A 23,556-nucleotide genomic window follows, 5' to 3' on the forward strand; every position below is an offset into this window, starting at 1 on the left:
AATAAACATTAAAAAAAGAGTAATAAATTTGCTGACCATTGCTCCTCCTGTCTGTCCACCTCTGCAGCATCTGACCAGGTTTTCTACTGCTTCATCTTTGAAATTCTCTCTTCTCTCAATTACTGAAAGGCTTTCCTAACTTGGTCTTTCTCTCACCTCTTTCGGTCTTTTGTCATCTGTACTGGTTCTTCTTGCTCTCTTCTATTAAGTGGGGATACATTCATAGTTCTTTTCTCTTTGAGTCATGTAAGCCATGACCTTCAGGCATGTGACTCCTGAACTTACCTCTAGTCCCACCTCTCTCTGAGGCCTGCATTTCTAACATCCCATCTAGACATTTTGTTGCTACTTCATATTTGTGTCCAAAACCACTCCTTCCCTTAGCAAGCTGCCTGTCTTCTCTTTAGCCAGCTTCTATTAATGGCAGCAACGTTTACCCTCTGGCCAAAACTTAGCTTTTGCTCTTATCTTTGATTCTTCCCTCCTTCTCCATCAGCCCTCTATAGTGTCTGTCAGTCCTCAGACCCAGGTGGTACTACCACGTAAATGCCTCAGAGATACGTCTCCTCTTTTCCACTGCCACAGCCTTTCTGCACATCCTCATCTTTCTCCGGGAGGCTTCTAAGCCTTCCTTCAGTTTCTCTCCTCTCCATTTCATCTCCACCTTATCTCTCTGCTACTCTTTTATTATTATTTTTTTTAATTTTTTTTTTTTTTAATTTTTGAGAGAGAGAAAGACAGAGTACAAGGAGGGGAGGGGCAGAGAGAGAGGGACACACAGAATCTGAAGCAGGCTCCAGGCTCCGAGCTGTCAGCATAGGGCCCAACGTGGGACTCGAACCCACCAGCCTGGAGATCATAACCTGAGCCGAAGTTGGCCACTTAACTGACTGAGCCACCCAGGCTCCCTCTGCTAATCTTTTAAAAATGTGCACTTCATCATGTCATTCTTTTGCTTGAAATCTCTCAGTAGTTTCCTGTTGTTTGGGGGTGAAGTTCAAACTCTTTATGATACTAGCCCTGCCCTACCTTTTAAATTGCTAGTACATAGAAGATACTAAAAATTAATGCCTTTCCCTAGTCAAAGTTGACATATCTAAAACTAAACGTTTCGTCTTCCCGGAAATTGCCACCTCCTCCCCGTCTCCTCACTTCCCTACCTTGGACAATGAATAGTACCTTCGTAGTCATCCAGATTGCTTTGGCATTTTAATGGCGTTTCCCTGACTTCCCAGGTGGCCCTTATCAAGTTCATTTTGCTCATTCTAATGTCTTAAAATTGTCCCTTTAACTTCCCGTGGTTTTTCCTTCAGATTCTCTTGCCCTTATACCATAGTGGCCTCCTGGCTGCTTCCTGCTTCTCCACACACCGGTGTGTGTTACACGTCACTGGCAGGTCTGTCCTTCCTAACGGGTCTTCCCTTCCCTGCAGCCTTCAGTGATTTTACCTTGGATACACAACAAAGTCCCATTCTCTGATTGTGCATTTAGGATTCTCCCTTATCTGGCCCCAGCCTACCTTAACCAACTTCTCCTTATTCTTTCATATAAACCCTGAAATATGTAGCCTGATTGTTGACAATTCAGGTTCACCAAAACACACCTTGTTTTTCTTCCTGCTTCTTTACTTTTTGTTCTTTCAGGGCCCAAATGAAGTCTCCTCGCCTCTTCAAGCCTTCCCTTACCCCACCTCACCAAGATGATTGATGTCTTTTTCTTTGAATGCCAGTGAACTCGTACAGAAATTATTTTTTAATTTCTTATTTAATATAAACTCTTCCTTAATATACTCTCCTGTGTTGCTGTTTAACTGCTAGTACAGTGAGAATATACATGTCAAATAGATACTTTATGAGACTCAGAGGTAAAATCCCTTTCTTTTTAGGAAGTTATTTCATGCTTGTATGTGCTTGGTAACACTTGGATATAGTTTATGCCAGTGACTATCCCATAGGTCCACCTCATAAATTTTTCTGAATGAGTAGTAAATTTCTACATTTCGACTCCAGTTTTTCACAGGCTCTCTGAAAATTGCCAGGTGCCCATTTAAGGGATACATTATTTTTAAATGGGATGATTAAGAATATTAGAAAAGCTATCTAATGGTGGTATTTTCAACAGCCATTATGGGTTTTGCTGTTTTTAGATATGGACAGAACACACTTATTCAGTTTGAAGACTTTGGAAATCATAATGCATTCAGATTCTTGAGAAAATATCGAGAAAAGTATTGCACCTTCAATGATGATATTCAAGGTAAAGCAAAAAAGAAAACCTTAGGTTTTTGACCCCCTACTTTCTTTAAAGGTTTTTAACATGCCCCTTTTTTACTCTAAGAAATCTTTCTTTTCCGCACAGGGACGGCTGCAGTAGCTTTAGCAGGTCTTCTCGCAGCACAAAAAGTTATTGGGAAGTCGTTCTCAGAACACAAAATCTTATTTCTTGGAGCAGGAGAGGTAAGTTTTTGTAAGCTTTTAGAGTTTAAAATCAACATCATCCTTTAGAATTGGCAAATGGGGCATAATGAACTTTTCATTTTGTTGAGATCTTGTGTGAATTGAAGATCTCTATTATAAAGTAGATCATTTAAAATATGATTAGAGAGAATATTATAGCAAATCAACTTTTGTGTGGTTTATTAGAGAAGAATAAACCAAATATTCCTCATAACACATAATCCTCATATATAAAGTAACTCAAGCATTGTGCCTTACCCTCATCTTTAATTTTAAAATTTATATTTTGTTGGACAGGCTGCTCTTGGAATTGCAAATCTCATCGTTATGGCCATGGTAGAAAATGGCCTCTCAGAAGAAGAGGCACAAAAGAAAATTTGGATGGTTGACAAGTTTGGTTTATTATTTAAGGTAAGGTAATTAAATCTTGGAGAAGCAAAAGAATGTTGTTACAGTGGTGTTTTTAGTTTGATTTTTAAAATATTACCAATTCTTAAAATACTGTATTGCACTGAACTGTCCAGATTGTACCAGTTGGGGACCTTCCAGTATATTCTCAACAGAAATCCTCCCATGTTTTTTTGTTTTTAAGTTTATTTATTTTGAGAGAGGGAAAGAGAGTGCATGCTCGTGAGTGGGGGGAGTACAGAGAGAGAGAGAGAGAGAGAGAGGGAGAGAATCCCAAGCAGGCTCTACACTGTCAGCATGGAGCCCAACGTGGGGCTTGATCCCAGGAACTGAGATTGTGACCTAAGCTGAAATCAAGATTTGGATGTTTGACTGAGCCACCCAGGTGCCTCCAGTCTACTTTTTGTCTTTTATAAAGACTCTTGCTTTTTATTTAAATCATAATCTCCATGTTGGCACGGACATTTTCTTTCTTGCTTTGTTCTCTGAGTCTTAAGAAAGCAAGTAGCCATACAAATAAGATTGTACTTGACCTTTCTAAAACTAGGCTTTATATGGGAACTCAGAAGTTTCTAATTAAATTGTTAGCAGGACATCTGACATTTGAGCAGAAATTCTTTAACCATTTGGAGATCATAATCCCTTGTAGCAGTCTAACAGATGTCCAGGGACGTTTTCTTGAGGCCAGTTCATGGATAATAAGAAGCTTCTATCCCAGATTAATTTAGTATCCTTTGGACCTGCCTGCCTTCCTAGCATTGATTGCTATTTTTAGTAGCTTAAGAAATGCCTTGTATCTTATACTGTGTAACACATTATAATGTAGGTAAACTGTTTCATAGTTGAACCTTTGTGTCCAGTACACAATGCTGTCCAGTACACAACACAGTACATTGTGTCCAGTACACAATGCTATTGTATTTTTGTTATATATAATGACATACCTCAGTTACTTGAAATACATATCTTTGGAGCAAGTTTATTTCCGTGTGCTTTGTTTCAGTTCTGAAATCTTGCCTTCTTAATTAGTGCTCACAACTATTCGTACAAAAAATAAAATGAAGAAGTGTATGAATGAAAAGTTTTGAGTGCTTAAATTATACATAATTTTAAATAGTAGTTTAAAATGCAGCAGACGTTGTGGTAAGACTCTACAGGTATTATGTCATTTAATCTTCTCAAAAATTCTGTGAAATTTTACAGATGAGGAAACTGCGGTTTGAAAGGGCAGGTGACTTTTCCAAGGTCATGAATTTAAGTTGTGTGTAAGAGTCGCATCCGAGCAGCCTGTGAGGCCTGTGCTCTTAACCATTGGACTGTGCTGCCTCCCAAGTGAGCTATAGCCACCGTATTTGCTTACATATCAAATACAAGGATTATAAACCTTGTGCTTTTAGAAAGCTGTTGGCAGAATACGTATTTTTACTGGTACTCAGTTTGATGCTTCTTTTTGTGGTGTTGGTTTTCACAGATGTTTTGTGATTCTCTTTAATAAACAAGTCAGCTCAAGAATGAATATGGTATTGGTTAGCACCAGTGAGAATCCCTCTATATCCACAAGTTCAAAGTCTATTTTTCTTTTAGGGTGTGTGGATAGTTTGACCTATGTGTAAAACACATAGGTGTCCAGTCTCTCTTGGTGACCCAAACACCGCCCTCCTTATTGAGACTTTGAGAGTTTCCTGTTGAACCCCCATAGTGGAGAGCAAGCACAGGAAGCCACTGTTCTGAAAACCTGGATCTGTTGAGGCTAGATGTCAGTCCTTTAATTAACTTCCCAGCCAACCGATGGCGGTGTGTTGCTTTTCCCAAACCTTGCTAGTTCTTCTCTGGGGCTATTCTGGAATTCTGATGCAAAGTTTCACCTCTGCGGCAGGGTCTTCTCTTTTGCCAAAATAAGGGTATGGATTTCTCAGCCTGGTTGGTTTTTGCATTCTATGTGTTTTTGCCTGCTTTCGATACTGAGAAATTCTTCATTGTTCTGGTTTGTCAGTGGTACCTCTGGTGGCCTTGTAATACTACTGAGGATTTCATTGTTCTAGTTTTTGGCCTGGGATTCGTGGAGGAAAGCATGTTCTTAATTCAGCCGTCCTGAGCCAGAATTCCCTGTTCCTCTTGCTTCAGAACTCTTGTTAGTGCAACTAGTCCATGATGCCTAGATTCCTAAAAGCTCTGAAACCCCAAAGTTTTTTCTGAAATTGGTAACAGATCTGACTGACTTGAACTTACCTGGTAGCAAAACCAGAGAGGGTATTGGTAGTACTATTCATAAGTGTTGTTCACTTTGGGGTGTCCACGGTGGGAAGCTTTGTAATATTTGCTATATTACCATAATACGTTTCTAAAATGTGAAGAATTCTGAATTCCAAAATGCGTCTAACCCGGATAGGGTATTACAAGCCTTTGTGCCATATTGGATTCAGAAGCACTTAACAAAGTAAATGAGTTTTTGAGAGGGACTAGAAAGTTTCTGATTATGACAAGATTGGATTTATGTTTTATATGTGGGTTTTGCGGACACTGCAAAGATAGAATTGCAAGATAGAGGTTGAAGAGGAAAGTAAATGAGAATGAAAAGACATTCGTATTATAGAAACAATATGTGACTCATGATGTCTTTTCGATTAATTCTCGGTAAGCATTTACTAAAAAATACTGTATTTTTCCCAAAAATTCAGGGACGAAAAGCTAAAATCGAGAGTCATCAGGAGCCCTTTGCTCACTCAGCCCCAGAGCATATACCTGATACTTTTGAAGATGCAGTAAACATACTCAAGCCTTCAGCTATAATTGGTAAGTGGAGTTGTTGACAAATCATTGTATCACTTAACTCTATGTTGCTGGTCATAACTATCACGCAAGAGCACTAAAAATGAAATGACCCATTTTATTTAGCTTTCAGCATATAATGTTTTTTTTCTGTGGTAGCCTTTTGGTCATAGTGTGTAAAGTTCAGTTAACAGATGTTGCTTGTACTTTTAAGTGCTCGAAGCTGTGCGATTTATCATGCTTTGCTTTTAGAGTTGGTGTGACTGACCGCTGCACTCAAAACCTGAAAAAAGACCAAGGTCACCTGACAGACTGAACCAAGAAAGTCCTATGCAGAGTCAAAGCTTTGCATTGGCAACAAAGCAGAAAGCTTTGGTACGTTGTGAAAGTCAGGCATTGCATAGCTGACATCCGACTATGCCAGAATGGCACTGAGTTCATAGCAGACAATGTAAAAGTCTTTTTTTTTTTAAGTTTATTTATTTATTTTGAGAGAGAGGCAGAGAGAGAAAACACGAGGGGTTGGGGCAGAGAGAGAGAGAGATTGACAGTATCCCAAGCAGTCTCCACGCCATCTGTGCAGAGCCCGACTTGGGGCTCAAACTCATGAACTGTGAGATCGTGGCCTGAGCCAAGATCAAGAGTCGGATGCTTAACTGACTGAACCACCCAGGTGCCCCGAAAATGTAAAAGTTTTTAAAAGAGGAGCAATTTCACTTCGTATACAGCTGTAAGATTTGAACCTATAATTTTTAAATAATTTTATCACTTTCTTGAAGAGGCCCTGTAGAATTTTAAATAGTAAACCAGTCACAAACAGTAAGTTTCTATGGCCATTAGCTTCTTCATTGATTAGAACTCATAATTGTTTTAGAGCAAGAGGACATCTTGACGATCATCCAACTTCTCTCAAAACCCTATTTGGAAACCTAAGAATCTGTCCATTCAGTTTATCTCTGGAGGGTCAAGAAAACAAAAATTTTAAAGGTTTAATTATTTTAGAACTCACGGACTCCTAAAAATATGTTCACACACCTCCACATGGAGAAACACTGAATATAAATTCCTATTGTACATAGGAAAAACAAGCATGGAGATGTTAAACAACCTGCCCAAGATTTATGAATATTTCATATATCCAGGAGTGACAGAGCAGGTGCTAAAACTTTGGTCTCCAGATGAGTATTTCTCTTTATTACATATCAGTTTATAAAACAGAATTGAAAATTAATTATTTTGACTATTAAAGTCTCTTTACTGGATGAACTGGAAGAGTACTCAGCTGAGGCACTGCTTGGTCATCCCCAGCGTCCTGTCATGGGCCGGGTCCTCCTCTTAACAGTGCGTACTTGTTGGCACCTGTTACAGGTTTTCTCATTTTCTCTTTACTTGTTTTTTTTCTCAATTATAAGCAGCGTTATACTCATTTTTATATCCCAGAGGCCTAATACAGTATAGGAGCTTAATAAAAAGACCATTAAATTCCATCAAGAAAATAGATTGCTTTAGTCAAGATGATTTGGTATCCCTTCTGAATTTCTGGTATTTTGTAATGAATACCGGAGTTTGAAAGTATAACATTTGAGATGCAAGTTTTTATCTTTTTAAAATTCATTTGTAACTGCGGTAAAATACACATAATGTAAAATTTGCCATCATAACGATTTTTAAACGTACAGTTGGATATGTTAGGTGCATTCACGTTGCTGTGCAGCCAGGCTCCAGAACTCCACGTCTTACAAAACTGAAACTCCATACCCATTAAACAAATACTTGCCCCCAGCCCCTGGCAATCACCGTTCTACTTTTTGTATTGATGAATTTGACTACTCTAGGTACCTCATGTAAGTGGAATCCTACAGCGTTTGTCCTTTTGTGACTGGCTTATTTTACTTAGCATAATGTCCTCAGGGTTCCTCCATGTTGTAGCAAGTTTTATCTTCGTAATTAGAGTTGGAGGTACTCTCATACTCTTATTTCCTGCAATTCACTATTTTTGGGGCAAACTGAGTATTTCAGTGAAAGCTTTTAGAATTTTATTGTTGTTTTCAGATTCAAGATTTTGTTCCCATGGCATTTTCTTAGCTATACAAAATCTGTCTTTGTGATGGGAGTTTACCTGTGCTTTTGTTGTATTAAACCTATTGTAGAAATGATGTTGATAAGAATTGTTTTATTTTAACTATAATGAAATTGCTCCCCCCCCCCCTTTATATGTCATAGGAGTTGCAGGAGCTGGCCGGCTTTTTACCCCTGATGTAATCAAAGCCATGGCTGATATCAACGAAAGGCCTGTAATATTTGCATTGAGCAATCCTACAGCAAAGGCTGAATGCACAGCTGAAGAAGCATATACACTTACAGAGGTACTGATGACAACTACATGAATTGGTCTTGTCTATTATTTTCCCTCTAGTAGCCTGTTAGTTATACATTCTTGTATAATTCTTTTCATGGTTACTCTAGAGATTCCAGTATGCACCCATGGATTGTCAAATTCTGATATTATTGCTTGTTTGAATTCTTGAAAGCAATTACCTTATATTTCCATTTTAATACCCTCATGTCTTGTGGGTCTTGTGTGTTTTATTTATTATTATTTTTTTAATGTTTATTTATTTATTTTGAGAGAGAGGGAGTAAGAGAATCCCAAGCAGGTGCAGAGCCCAACTGAATGCAGAGCCTGTTGCAGGGCTCAATCTCAAAATGGCGAGTACACAACCTGAGCGGATATTAAGAGTCAGATGCTTAACGAACTGAGCCATTCAGGGGCCCCATTGTTGTGCATTTTAACTCTCCCTATGTTTTAAACCCCAAAAGACATTATGATTCTAAACACAAAATATTCATTTCGATACATTTTGATATCTTCTGTTGCCATTTTGTCCTTCCTGTATGTGTGTGCTTTTATCTTGGATCGTTTTCCTTCTACCAGAAGAACTTTCCTTGAGTGTGGGTCTGATGAATTCTCTTGATAATTGCTTTATTTTGCCTTCATTTTGAAGGATATTTTCACTGTGCATAGAAGTAAAAGTTGACAGGGACTTTATTTTAGCACTTTGAAGATATTATTCTCTTGTTTTCTGATTTGTTTTCCTTTTGATATACCATTTTGTCTTGGGTTTTACCACATTGGGCATGGGTGTGTTTTTCTTTGTATTTATTCCCCCTGGGACTATGAGCTCTTTATCTTGATGCTGCCCTCTCTTGTGGTCTCTTGGCAGTATCTCTGATTTGGCTGCCTTCTCTCTCTCTTCTTGTGGGACTCCAGTTGTGTGATTGTCAGACCTTTTCACCATATCTCTTATATCTACTACATTAGTTTATATATACACCATCCTGTCTGCATACTGTGTTTTAATCTGGTGATTTTCTTTGACTTTATCTCCCAGTTGGCATATTCTTTTTTAAGCTATGCTAATCTGCTGTTAGATTCTTAATTTTATTGTATTTTTCTTTGTAGAATTTCTGTTTGATTATTTTTCTAATTATTTAGTGACACAGACGTACAAAGATGTATTATAGGAATAGTCAGTTCATAAATAAATTCTGCTTTCTTGCCCTCACGTTTCATAAAACAATTCTTTTTACCCTCTTCAAACGCATCTTCACTGTCAGTGTTTGTCTTTATGAGGGCCATTGTTCTCAGTCATCTGACAGCTGTTGGGAACAAATTTTTACTTCCATCCAAATTGTTTAAGATTTAGTTCTTTTGAATTCTTTAACACTGCCACAGGGTTATATTCCCAGTTACAAGTATCTGCTCATATGATCCAAAGGGTCAAATTCTTGAGTGTTAAATCTGAGGATCCACTATACATCAAAGAATAATCATTACACCATTGGTATAACGGTATAATACACATTTTTAGATCTAGAGAAAAGAAGACAATAGCGTTGTCTAAACGCTTCTTATTCTGCCCAGTGTTCAGGTGCCATGTCAGTTTGTCCATCCTACTGTGTGGAGATAGTTTAGTTTTCTATAAATCTCCTTTTCTTTAATCCAAGTAGCTGATTAAACATGATCAACTTTAGTCATACCTCAAGTATTCCAAGATAGATTATCGTTGTTTGTTTTGTTTTGTTTTTTTTGCCAAGGAGGAGTGGGGCAGGTAAGATTTGGCACAGGGAAATGATATTGAAAGGATTTACAAATTTACTTTCAGGTGCTCTTCAATTTCATGGGCATCTAATTCTCTCTTAGAAATAGTGAATATTCAGGGTGCCTGGGTGGCCCAGTCAGTTGAGCGTCTGATGTTGGCTCAGGTCATGATCTCACGGTTTGTGGGTTTGAGCCCTGTGTCAGAGTGCTGACAGCTCAGAGCCTGGAGCCTGCTTCAGATTCTGTGTCTCCCTTTCGCTCCCTGCCCCTTCTCCTCCCCACCCCCTCAAAAATAAACAAACATTTAAAAAATTTTTTTAAAGAAATATTGAATATGCTAGTAACATTGTATACCATTGTTGAGCATAGTACTAGAAGTGACACAACAGATTTGGAGATTTATTTTTCTTCAACAAGGCAACATGCCATATTTTTCTGGGGTAATAGTGTGGGTATACCATACACCTTTGTGTGAACTGCATAATTCGGGCATTATAGCAGAATGGAAAGACCATGGGCTTTAGAGTTATAAAAAAAAAAAAAAGTCTGGATTCAAATGTAACTGTTGCAGTTGTGATGCGTGACTTTTTACAAAGCACTTGGACATCTAAGCCATAGTTTTATGAGATTTTTTTTTTTTATATATCAGTGAGATGGAGATGATAATCCCAGAAGGTTTCTTACACAGGCTATACTGAGTTAACTCATAGAAAGCACCTGGAACAGAGCCAAAAAACAGCAGATGGACAGTCAGTGGTCACAATTTAATTTTTGATGTGTTCCACTTCATTCACAGGTGTTTATAGCAATCTTTATTATTCAGGATAGCATTTGTTGGCCCATCTACATTTTAAAAGGAAAAAGAAGTGTCAGGATTTTTAGTTTATTAATGGGCAGTTTTCAACTTTACTTGAACGTGTGTGATGCATGAAACCTCATTCTAGGGGTGCCTGGGTGGCTCAGTCGGTTGAGTGTCTGACTCTCGATTTTGTCTCAGGTCATGATCCCAGAGTCATGGGATCAAACCCCAATGTCGAGCCTGCTTCAGATTCCCTCTCTCCCTCTGCCCTCTCCCCTACTTGTGCTCTTTCTCTCTCTGCCTCTCTCTAACATTAAAAAAAAAACACACACACACATCATTCTAATAAGAATTTTTTAAATATTTATTTATTTATTTATTTTGAGAGAGAGAGAGCGCGAGCAAGCAGGAGGAGGGGCAGAGAGAAAGGGAAAGAGACAATCCCAAGCAGCCTCTGCACTGTCATCACAGACCCCTATGCGGGACGCGATCCCGTGAACTATGAGATCATGACCTGAACCAAAATCAAGAGTCAGACGCTTAACCAGCTGAGCCACCCAGGCACCCATCGAATAAGAATTTTAGTGGAAGTATTATGTTATATAATAAATTATGTCTGTTCACAAAGAATATATTGGTCTGTTTTAGTACAGGATCTAACTTTGTTTTGATTCGTTGTTCTGATTCACCTCAATATTTTAGTCCAAATGAAGTTACAAATTGAAGTTGTTTCATTTCTTAACAGGGAAGGTGTTTGTTTGCCAGTGGCAGTCCATTTGAGCCAGTGAAACTCAATGACGGGCAAGTATTTACACCAGGCCAAGGAAACAATGTATATATTTTTCCAGGTAAACGCCACCGTTATTTATGTTAAAGATCAATAGTTAATTACATTAACTAGTTCTTCAAATTCCTTAGAATTTAAGAATAAAATGAATAATAGTGTTTACAGAATTTTGGTATGTTTGTACAGGTAAACTCAAGGAATTCAGCAAATCCAACTTGCTTTATTTACCCTATAAATGTATTCATATTGTTCATTAAATTTGTTTTTATTACAGAAATCATGTACTACATGGTATATAAAAATGCAGAAGGAACAGAATGTTTTAAAATTATTTAAGCCTCTTTGTCTCCCTTTGGTACCTCCTTTTTTTTTTTTTAAGTTTTTATCTAAATTGCACTTAACATGCAGTGTAATACTAGTTTCAGGTGTGCAATATAGTGATTGAACACTTCCATACAACACCGGGTACCCATCATGACATGTGCCCTCCCTAATCCCCATCACCTATTTAACCCATCCCTCTACTCACCTCCCTTCTGGTAACCATCAGTTTGTTCTCTATGGTTAAGAGTCTGTTTCTTGGTTTGCCTCTCTCTCTCTTTTTTCCCCTTTGCTCATTTGTTTTGTTTCTTGAATTCCACAGATGAGTGAAATCATATGGTGTTTGTCTTTCTCTAACTGACTTATTTTGCTTAGCATAATTCTAGTTCCATCCATGTTGTTGGCAAATGGCAAGATTTCATTTCTTTTTTATGGCTGAGTAATACTCCTGTGTGTGTGTGTGTGTGTGTGTGTGTGTGTGTGTGTGTGTGTATCACATCATCTTTATCCATTCATCAGTCAATAGGCAACTTATGGAATAGGAGAAGATATTTGCAAATGACATATCTGATAAAGGGTTAGAATCCAAAATATGTAAAGAATGTATAAAACCCAACACCCAAAAAACAACCCAATTTAAAAATGGACATGAATAGATACTTTTCAAAAGAAGATGGCCAATAGATACATGAGAAGATGCTCAACATCACTGATCATCAGGAAAAGACAAGTCAAAACCACAATGAGGTATCACCTCACACCTGTCAGAATGGCTAAAATCAACAACACAAGAAACAATAGATGTTGGTGAGAATATGGAGAAAAGGGAACCCCATTGCACTATTGGTAGGAATGCAAACTGGTAGAGCCACTCTGGAAAGCACTGTGGAGGTTCCTCAAAAAGTAGAAAATCAAACTACCCTACGGTCCAGCAATTGTACTACTAGTATTTACCCGAAGAATGCAAAAATACTAATTCAAAGGGATTCGTGCACCCCGGTGTTTATAACAGCATTATCAACAACAGCCAAATTATGGAAAGAGCCCATGTGTTCTCTTGGTGCCTCGTTATCATACTTCTCAGCTATAACCACTGTCAGTGGTTTGCTTTGAGTTTTTCTGATGGTTACCATCATCACTGATACACTTCCCTTATCTTGATTCCAGCTATAGACAGTATGTATGAACTTCCCAACTGTAAAATATAGTAGTGTCCACATACCTCCTAATACCTTGCTGCTTCTCTATACCTCTGAATTTGTATTACTATTTTTAGTTTTTAGAGTAGTTACCTTTATTTTTATAGAACATATTTAAAGACCTTTTGATAACAACTTAAGACTTTTTTTTTTTAATTTTTTAATCTTTATCTTAGAGAGAGAGAGACAGGAGTGTGGGTGGGAGAGGGGCAAAGAGAGAAGGAGACAGAGAATCTGAAGCAGGCTCCAGGCTCTGAGCTGTCAGCACAGAGCCTGACGTGGGGCTTGAACTCAAGAATCACTAGATCATGACCTGAGTCAAAGTCGGACATTTAACTTTGACAGCCACCCAGCCACCCCAAGACCGTTTTTATTAGTTTGCCACAGTTGAAAAATCTGGTACTTAGCTTTCTTATCTGTTCTTATTCCATCTCTCAATTTTGGTCAGTTAGTATTTCTACACTGTAGAGAGGGTTTTTGGACATTTACATTATGTTCTGTTGTTTTCTGTGCTTTGTCTATGGATTGATTTTAAAATTACATGATTATAGATCATTTATGTCTAAACAAGTATGATTTGAATACATAATTCTATATTACAAAATGTTTGAAACTCGAAAGTCTTTCAGGTGTCAAGTATAGGGAATCTTTCTTTAATTTCCTGTTAGGTTTCTTCGTTTCTCCTAGATCGTGCTCCACAGTTGACTACTTCTTGTGCCCCATGTTATTGTCCTCTCTCACACGCATGTGTCCTATTTCTGTCTTGGTCTCACTGTTTGGAATGCATTTTTGAGTTAGTGTTTTTATTGAGCATGGATGAAATGTTCCCGAGTTTTTACGTATCTTAAAATGTCTTTATTTTGTCTTCTCACTTGATAGTTTGGTTGGGTAGAGATTTGTAGACTGAAAGTCCATTCTCTCAGATCTTTGAAAATATTTCTGCTTCTAGTGGCCAGTGTTGCTGTTGAGAAATTTGATGTCATTAAGATTCTCATTTCTTCATGCAATACTAGCTTTTTCTTCCTAAAAATATTTAAAATTTTCTCTTTGGATTTCTGAAAGCTTACCAGGATGCATCCAGGTTTAGGCTTAATTTCCATTTATTATGCATGTATGTGTGTGGGCCAGTTCACTATATCTTTTCCAAAGGATTTTTTGTAACTTTTTGTTTCTTTCTCATTTTTCCTTTCCGTTGTTGCTGTTTTCCTCTTACAGAACTTATGTTAGACCGGGGTCAAATCCCTCTATTGTTCTTGAGTTGTAAATTTTACTTCATATATTCACCTCTGCCTTTTTTATTCTGTAATGTGGGGGATTTCTGTGGCATTCATTCATTCATTCATCTGTTTTTAGCTCTTTTAGTGTATGTTTCAAGTCTTTTTTTGTGGGGCATCTGGCTGGCTCAATCAGTAGAGCATGCACCTCTTGATCTCAGGGTCGTGAGTCCAAGCCCCACATGGGGTGTGGAGCCTGCTTAAGATAAAATAACAATAACAATATAAAATAAATATTATATATAACCAAATATATAACAAAATGAAAATAACCAAAAAACCCCAAAATCTTTTTTATTATAAGAATTTTCAAACATACACAAAAGCAGAGGGAAGAACAAAGTTCCATGCTCCAGTCTCCCACACCTCAGCAGTTATCAACAGGTAACCATATATTCCCACCCGTGCGTTCCTCACTGGGTTATTTTAAAGCAAATCAGAGATGTTATATAATTTTGTTCATAACTACTTCAGTATATATCTCTGAAAAAGTAATTTTTTAATTTAAATATCACCATAGTACTAGTATCATAACCACATGAAATTAACAGTGTTAAATATCACATGTCATCAGTTTAGTAGGTTCAAATACCTTTTTTATTCCCAATACCTTTTTCTTGTCCTAAAATCACTCTTTTTTTTAATATCCACTTTTATTTTTTTTTAAAGGTTGCAGTATCCCTTCAAATGTCTCCTAAGGGCTAAGATTCTTTTAAATATTTCTTCTTTTGTGCTGTTCATTTTCTATAAATTCCTGGTGATCCTTAGTTCATTCATTTTAAGGAGAGACTATGTTTAGTAAAATAGGGATTTGATCTGAATTTCCCTTGTACGTGTGTCTTTCTCCTTGTGGGCCTCTCCCTGAAGAGCTGAGAGCAGGCTCTAAGATTTCATGACAGGTAGGTTTTTAGTGTACATGGGCTGGCATCAAGCAAGCATGTTACAACTGTTGTCAAAGACTTTTAGCCTGTGAATATCCCAGCGCTTTTCCTCCTTTTCCTTCCGTGTGGCAGTTTTATGTCTAGAGGTCTACCCTGCTTATCTCTGGAGACCTAGTATCTGTAGTAGAAACTCTCCCATCACCAGTGATCTCTTTCTCGAACTTGATAATATTCAAAATCAATCTGTTCTATCCAACAATATTTCTGTGGCATAAAAGCATAAGAACATGGAAAAGAATACCTTTCTGTTCATTTTAACAAAGTCATTTTCTGTATCTTATTTAACTAGTAAGGAATTTGGCAATTGATTATTTTATACAGCACTACAAAGTCCTAACTTTATTAATAACCATTATTAGCACTGTAAATATAGAAGTAAAAATAAATTGGTAGTGGTGGTAAAAACGGGCTTTAAAACAAGAAGACAGGGGAGCCTGGGTGGCTCAGTTGGTTAAGCGTCCGACTTTGGCTCAGGTCATGATCTCAAGGTTTGTGAGTTCGAGCCCCATGTTGGGCTCTGTGCAGACCACTCAGAGCCTGGAACCTGCTTTGGATTCTCTGTCTCCCTCTCTCTCTGCCCTTCCCATGCTCATGCCCTATCTCTGTCTCTAAATAATAAACAAACATTAAAAAAAAAAACAACTTGAAGTGGTGAGGACGGATGAGAAATAAAATGATTTAAAAAAAAAAAACAAGAAGACAAAAGTCTGTTTATAAAGCAAGTAAACATGTAAGGCTCCAATAATGTTTGAATTACCTAGTCCAGTAATTATAACTGGATGAAATAACAACAAAAATAAAACCTGAAAATAGTCAAAAGGCTAACAAAATGTTGACTGTAATGGGGGGGATTTCTGTGGCATTCATTCATTCAAAAGTTTTTTGTTTTTTGTTTTTTGTTTTTTGTTTTTTTGTGGGGCACCTGGCTAGCTCAGTCAGTAGAACATGCAACTCTTGATCTCAGGGAATTCTGGGTCAAGATTAGGGAGAGAACTAGAGCTCAGAAAACCAGCATGTGAAGGAGTCTTACGCTGGAAGCACTCTCTGATCAGCAAGAAGTGGCTGAGCAGTAAAGCAGTACTTTCCACAAAGGGAAGAACAGCGTTCGCATCCGGCACCTGCCAAGGAAGGGATTCTAGTGAACCACTAGTGGCCGAAACCCTAAAGCTGTACCTTGGAATAGGGGTATATTTGCACTATCACATGAATGATCTAGAAAACCTCAGGCCTTTATTCTGGCCTACCGGCATCCACACGTGCCTGGCAGAAGCAAACAGAAATCTTCTGTGGAACAAGGTAACACCACCCTAGTCTTCAAGTTCCTTTCACAAATTTTGAAATACACTCCCAGTTAAAAATTCATGTAAAGAGATAAGACAGCACAAGGCAAAAGGAGCAGAAACAACAGGAAAACTCTGGAATTCTAGATATCAAACAGGTGCTCTGAAGCAAATATGCTTAGTATTAGTTTATGGAGATAAAACCAAATTCAAAAAATTCAGCCAAGTAACACTAAATTCTAACATTGAAAAATAAATTTTAAGAACTCAGTGAATGGGGCTTATAGCAGATTAGAGCAAAGAGAATTAAATGGTAAGATAGGCCAGAAGAAATGATACAGAGACCAAACAAAGAGGAAAATATAGAAAAACAGATGCATATCTTTAATTGATGTGGTTTATTGAAGCCCTAGAAGATGGGCATGAGAATGAATCAGAGGCAATATTGGTAGGCTTCATGGCTGAGAATTTCTTAGAACCTGATGAATGATGTCAATACACATATTCAGGATGCTCAGTGAAACCCATGTGGGATAAATAAAAAGGCCACATCCGGGAACATCATTGTGAGGCTTTAGCAGACAACAACAAAGTGAAGACTGAATGCAGCCAGAGGAAAAAGATTTACTTGAAAGGAGCAACAATAATACATAGCTTGTCGGTTAAGTAGAGTTAAACTGTTATGAGGGACTTGCCTTGTGTCAGGAGGGTAAATTAGAGATTGACGTAGAATTTTCATACAGGTGCATGTTATAAATTTTAGGATAATCACTAGAAGACTAGAAAAACTTCCCAGCTATGGTGAGAGAACCTTTGAGGAGGAAATGAAATGATTTTTAAAAATCTGAGGGGAGCCTAGGTGGCTTAGTCAGTTAAGCGTCCAACTTTGGCTCAGGTCATGATCTCGCAGTTCATGAGTTTGAGCTCCGTGTGGGGCTCTGTGCTGACAGCTCAGAGCCTGGAGCCTGCTTCGGATTCTGAGTCTCCCTCTCTCTCTGTTCCTCCCCCGCTTGCACTCTCCCTCTCAAAAATAAATAAAATATTTTTAAAAATTTTTTTTAAAAATCTGAAAGTCAAGAATAAAGAGGAAAAAAAGGAATGTGGAATCGAAAAGAAAAATATAAGAAGACTATAGATCTTGCCCCAGATATTTAAGTAACAACATTAACTGTAGATAGAACAAATGCTCTACTTTCTAAAATATATATATTATCTAGAGGCTGGATTAAATAAGGAAGCTATTAACCACCTGATTTTCTTCTCATCCTTGGGTAATTAGATAACTGTGCTTCCCCACTCTGGTGAAGACTGTTGGGATACCTTTTGAATAGTGTAAAACTGAGAATTTCTAGACTGGAAGACGCCAGACACAGTTGAGGACAGAGGTGCCATAAAGTAGGGTGATTAAAAGCCAAGCCACCGCAGTGATTCTCGGAGTGGGCAAACCCCATCCTCACCTCAGAGCTACCATCATTCTAGTGCCTAACGCTCATATGAGAAACACTCAAAGATTACTAATCAGCTGAGGAAAATCTCTTATATGAACAATGTATTTCATAAAAGAGACCAAATAAACAAGAAAAAAAAAAAAAAGCCTTTTAGAAAGAAGCAGGGATTAGGTGGGGAGAAGGAAAGTTAAAAAACTATCAATGGAGACAAAAATATTATGTTCCAGAAACAAGACAGAATTTTATTTTTTTTAATTAGAAACAAAAATGAGTGCTTGAAAATGAAAAGTTTGATAGCAGAAGGATTATAAGAAAAAGCTAAGGGGGCTTCTGGGTGGCTCAGTTGGTTAAGCGTTTGACTCTTGATTTCGGCTCAGGTCATGATCTTACAGTTCATGAGTTCAAGCCCCATTTTGGGCTCTGTGCTGATAGGACAGAACCAGCTCAGGATTTTGGGTCTCTGTCTCTCTCTGCCTCTCTCCCACTTGCTCTCAAAAATAAATAAACATTAAAAAAAAGAAAGAAAGAAAAAGCTGAGGAAGTCACTTAGAAATAGAGCAAAGAACAAGGGGTGGAAAATAAAAGAAGATAATTAGCAGACTAGTCCCGGAAGTACAATATCAGAAAATAGAAATTTTAGAAAGACAACAGATGAAAAACTTCATGAACAGTTCCCCAAACTGAAAGATCCAAGTTTCTAGATAGGAAGGCCCTCCCACTGAGTGCCAAACGTGGTGTGTGAAAGTCATGAACCTCAAGGCACATCGCTGGGAAATTACAGAGCATTCGGTATGAAAAAAGATCCTAATACTTCCTGAGATGCAGCTAAAAGATAATTACTGAAAAGGATCGAGAATCAAATTGGCACTGATTTCTCAATCAGCTCAATCTAGCTGGCAGCTAGAAGGTGTTGGAATAATGCTTACAATTCTGATAGGAAATTATTTCCAAACTAGAATTGTAAACCCAAAGAAACTATCAAATAAGTAGAAAGTAGTAGAAAAAAGGAGGGGAGAGGAGAGGGAGCATCTTCAGAAAACTACAGGAGAATGTATCCTACCAAAAAGAGAAGTAACAAACAACTAGGAAGAAGTGGGATTTAGGAAGTGAACTCAGAAGCAAAGGGAGTCCCCATGAAAATCGGGGTTTTTCCAGGATGCCAACTCTGTGTCTGGGATGCATAGCAGCCATACCAGATGGGAGCTTCAGCACAGGTTTCTTCTAGAGGATGAAAGAAGAAACTATGTCCGGGAGCTGAAACACTTCGTGATTTAGGCAGTTGAATGAGTGTTTCAGGATGAAGTGATTTTAAGTACAGAAAATCTAAAACAAGGAGAACAGCCGGACAGTAACTTCAGGGAAGACAAAAGGTTATGCAGGAGAGGAGAAATAATCATGACAGGGTGTTAATAATGGCTCAGCTGCAAGTAACACTTATGAAGTCCTAATAACATAAACAATATTGGTTCAGCCAAAGTTGTGCCCTAACCATGTGGGAAGAAGGGAGGAGGCTGGAAATGTGAAGGAAAGCCAACACCCGTATTTCCTGCAGGGAGGAATCAGTGATCTCTAAAACTCAGAAGTCAGGAGAAATTCAAGCAAGCTGTTGAAGAGTGAGAGAGAGAAACATTAAAATAATCAACTAAAAGAATGGGAAGTAATTGCCTCTATAGAAGTCCATAGTAACGTCTAAGAAGTGGAAAGGTGTTTAGAGGTGGGCTGGGGATTGATGTTTCTTGTAACAAGTGTTGATGAATTGTATGCGTTGTAATTTTGCTAACTGTTAAATTGAGAAAAGCCATTTGCTATTTCTAAAATTGTTCTGGTAAATAAGAATTGTAACAGTTAACAAAGATCACTTGATTTTTAACTCTCAGATTTCTGTTTTCTCTTGGCTGCTTTGTTTTGGGGGTCCGTCTGGGGGAAGTGGGTTACCATTAATTTGCTTTAAGTGTGGGAATTTATTTGTCTCCTTTCGTAATTTGAAAAGTGACCTTACTAAATAAACTATTTATAATGTTTTCTAGGTGTGGCTTTAGCTGTTATTCTCTGTAATACCCGGCATATTAGTGACCATGTTTTCCTAGAAGCTGCAAAGGTAAATGCTTTAAATAGTGTTTGGCAGTGCTCACTTCGGCAGCACACATACTAAATATTGTTTGGCTGTTTTATAAAGGATGAGTTATAAAGATGAATGGATCCTAATTAAAATCAGAGAGATAGAGAATGGGTCAAATCTGCCTTATGAATGGAAAGGAAGTTCTTCATCTGTTGATTTTGTGACTTGCCCATCTACGTTTGCATAAAATTCATTTTTATCATGATGTTTTAGATGTTTGATTGCAAGTTACGAATCCTTTCATACTTATGACATGTACTGTACCTGTATAGTATATGTATAGTGTGTATATGTGTGTGTGTGTGTATGTGTAGTGAATATACATATATATGTAGTATATACATCTGAAGGTGATATACTATGGCACCTTCATTTTTTTAATGGACAAATACTGGTTTATTTGGAGTGTGCTGGCCTTTTGGAGCGCCAGACTGCAATATGAGTTTTGAAGAACTCGTGTTAATACAAATTTTAATGTCTGTTTTCATAGCAGCTGTTGTAATTATGCCAAACTTTGTATGTGTTAAGAAGAATTTGTCAATAAGCCTTTAAATCTGGTTATTCATTGTTTAGTGGTGAACAGTTTTAATTTCTGCAGTGCTTTAAGCATATTCCTGATAAAAGTAAGGAGGATTATGCTACCTGTATGATTTACTGCTCCCCAAGCCCCTTTCCCATTTTATTAGATCCTTATTCTGTGTTACTTAAACAAAAGTAAAATGCTGTCTTTCTCTTCAGGCACTGGCAAATCAATTGACAGATAAAGAGCTAGCTCAAGGGAGACTTTACCCACCACTTGCTGATATTCAGGAAGTTTCTATTAACATTGCTATTAAGGTAAGTATTAATTTATACCTCCTCACATAAATTTTAATGGCGTATTCTTATGCAAGTAGCACAAGTTTACAGAGACAAGTTCGAAACATTTCAAGAGTACAAAGAAGAAATTTTAGGTGACCCATATTCTTTCTGCCAGGATGTAACCCACATTATTATTCTGGATTTGTTATCTTCTAGTCTTTCTTCTTCCCAAACACACGCATACATCTGCACACACATGCAGTCACCTGTGACTGTTTTTATAATTGGTTCTTCACTGCACTTTCTCCATTAAGTATATTGTAAACCTTTTCCCATGTAAATCAGTAGTAATTCTCCTGTATGACTGTTAATAATGCTGCATGGTGTTCTCTTTGTTGGTATATCATAATTTGTTTAACCATTTCTGTATTTTTGGACTTTAAGCATTTCTCATTTTGTTAGAAATATTGTAATGAACATCCTTAGATAAATTTTTGCACACATTTGTGATTGTGTAAGATAAATGTCTAATCATAAGAACAAAACGTATTACTATGCTAAGGCTTCTGATATGAATTACCATCATATATCTTCAGGAAAAAATTATCAGTTTACATTGTACATATTAGATATGAAATACATCTGTTTTCCCACACTTTTGCCAATACTTAGTGTTTTTTTAATCATAGATACTTAATAGGTGGAGAATTATATCTCGTTGTTTTTAAAAATCTTTTTTAACATTTATTTATTTTTGAGAGAGGGAGGGAGGGAGGGAGGGAGGAAGAGGCAGAGAGAGAGGGAGACACAAAATCCGAAGCAGATTCCAGGCTCCAAGCTGTCAGCACAGAGCCTGACACAGGGCTCGAACTCATGAACTGTGAGATCATAACCTGAGCCAAAGTCAGACGCTTAACCAACTCAGCCACCTAGTCACCTCGACTTTTGCTTGTTTTTATATTGTACTGGTTGTTTTCTTTCTAATACTAACTTATAAAGGCTCGGTATGTATTAAATGTCGTGATCCTCCTCTTGGCTGTGGTGCAGGTATTTTCTTTCCCGTTTGCCATTTATTTTAACTTGTGGAATGCCATATTTCAAAAGTTTTTTTTATGGAATGATGTGTCTACTCTGTGGATTGTTTCTTCACCCTTTATGGATGTTAATGCCTTCCCCCACTCCCAAGATCATATAAATATCTACCTGCGTGTTTTAATAACATAAAACTTTTTAACCCCTCAGAATTATTTTAGAATATGATGTGAGATAGAGAAACATTTTTTTTGGAGTAACCAGTTGCCCCAGCACCAATTAATGGAGAATGGTCCTTTTATTAACATACAGTCCTCATATCTTGAGAGTCTGTTGCTAACTATATTGGCCTATTACTAGGCACTGTTAAAATTACTGTGGTATGTGGGGTGCCTGGCTGGCTCAGTCGGTAGAGCATGTGACTCCTGATCTGGCGGTTGTGAGTTGGGCGTAGAGATTACTTAAAAACAGTCTTAAAACCTTAAGAAAAATAATTGTTATTGTGGCATATATAATATGTATTATTTTATACTATATAGTTCCTTCCCATCATTATGGTTTTTTAGGATTTGTTTAAACTGTGCATTTTTTTGGATGAACTTTTCGATCAGTTTCTGAGTTCAAAGAAAACCCTGCAACTACGTATGAAACTATCATACTTATAAATCAAATTGGTACAGTTGTCTTTGAGTATTGACTCTTCTTCCCCATCAGTGTCTCTTTTCACTCACCACAATCTTTCTCTTTTTTTTTAAGTCTTTCAATATCATTTTGTTGTTTTCTTCTATAAATGTGGTACATTGCTGAGTACTTATTTTCCTGGATATTTAAAATTTTGGGTTCTTTATAACGAACAAAGTTTTTCTTTCCATATCTGTTTCCTTGCTAGTCATTTCTGCCATAGGGGAGGTATTAATTTTTATGAATTTACTTGATAACTAGTCGGTTGAACAATCTTAATTCTTTTTTTTTTTTTAAGTTTATTTATTCTGAGAGAGAGAGTCTGAGTTGGGGAAGGGCAGAGAGAGGAAGAGAGAGAATCCCAGATGGGCCCTGTGCTGCTCCATCTCACAAACCGGAGAGCATGACTTGAGCTGAAATCAAGAGTCAGAAGTTTAACCTACCGAGCCACCCAGGCGTCCCCAGTTTTTATTCTTTTAATGGTCTCTTAATTAACTCTTTTGGAATTTTGAGTTTTAAATCAATTGCAAGCAATTGTATTATTAATTTATATGTATTGCTCTTTTTTTTTTTTTACCCTTAAGATCAGTTTTAAGCAACTCAGTTGATAAGAACATCCTTATATTTTAATATTGAATGTGATACTAGCTTTTGGTTGAAATAAATATTCTTTCATCTTTTTAAAGAAGTAGGCTTCATTCCCAGATTACTAAAATTTTCTTAAACATCAAGATTAGATGTGGAATTTATCAACCACATTTTTGACTGTATACTGATGATCCTAAGATTTTTACCCCTTTGACTATAAATGTTATTTTTGCATTATTTTAGTACTCATGAACTAAACAAAGGTTGGGAATTAGAGTAAAGGATGATATGTTTAAGAAATAACAGCCAATCCACCTGGCTGGCTCATTCGGTAGAGTGTGCGACTCTTGGTCTCAGAGTCATGAGTTCAAGCCCCATGGTTGTGTGTAGAAATTATTTAAAAATAAAATCCTAAAAAATAAAAACAACCACTCCAGTTGAGCTGGAATCTAAAGTATAGGTAGGAAAATGGCATAAGACAGGATTTGAAAGTTATCTTAAGGCCAGCTTGTACAGCTACATGAATGCCAGGCTAAAGAGTCTGAATACCT

General features: G+C 37.3%; 1 protein-coding gene across 2 annotated transcripts in view; it reads left to right on the forward strand.

Annotated features, from left to right (window-relative positions):
• The window catches only part of ME2 (malic enzyme 2), a 52,786-nt gene that overhangs the window by 26,707 nt on the left and 2,523 nt on the right, over window positions 1-23,556 (forward strand). For both annotated transcript variants that reach the window (XM_003995198.5, XM_045042305.1), the window contains 8 exons: window positions 2,147-2,256; window positions 2,359-2,456; window positions 2,754-2,867; window positions 5,543-5,657; window positions 7,857-7,999; window positions 11,280-11,382; window positions 19,812-19,882; window positions 20,642-20,740. In XM_003995198.5, coding sequence (XP_003995247.1) covers window positions 2,147-2,256; window positions 2,359-2,456; window positions 2,754-2,867; window positions 5,543-5,657; window positions 7,857-7,999; window positions 11,280-11,382; window positions 19,812-19,882; window positions 20,642-20,740 — 853 coding nt within the window. The remainder of the gene's footprint in view (window positions 1-2,146; window positions 2,257-2,358; window positions 2,457-2,753; window positions 2,868-5,542; window positions 5,658-7,856; window positions 8,000-11,279; window positions 11,383-19,811; window positions 19,883-20,641; window positions 20,741-23,556) is intronic.

Source organism: Felis catus, chromosome D3 (assembly GCF_018350175.1).
Source record: "Felis catus isolate Fca126 chromosome D3, F.catus_Fca126_mat1.0, whole genome shotgun sequence".
Taxonomy (NCBI): Eukaryota; Metazoa; Chordata; class Mammalia; order Carnivora; family Felidae; genus Felis; species Felis catus.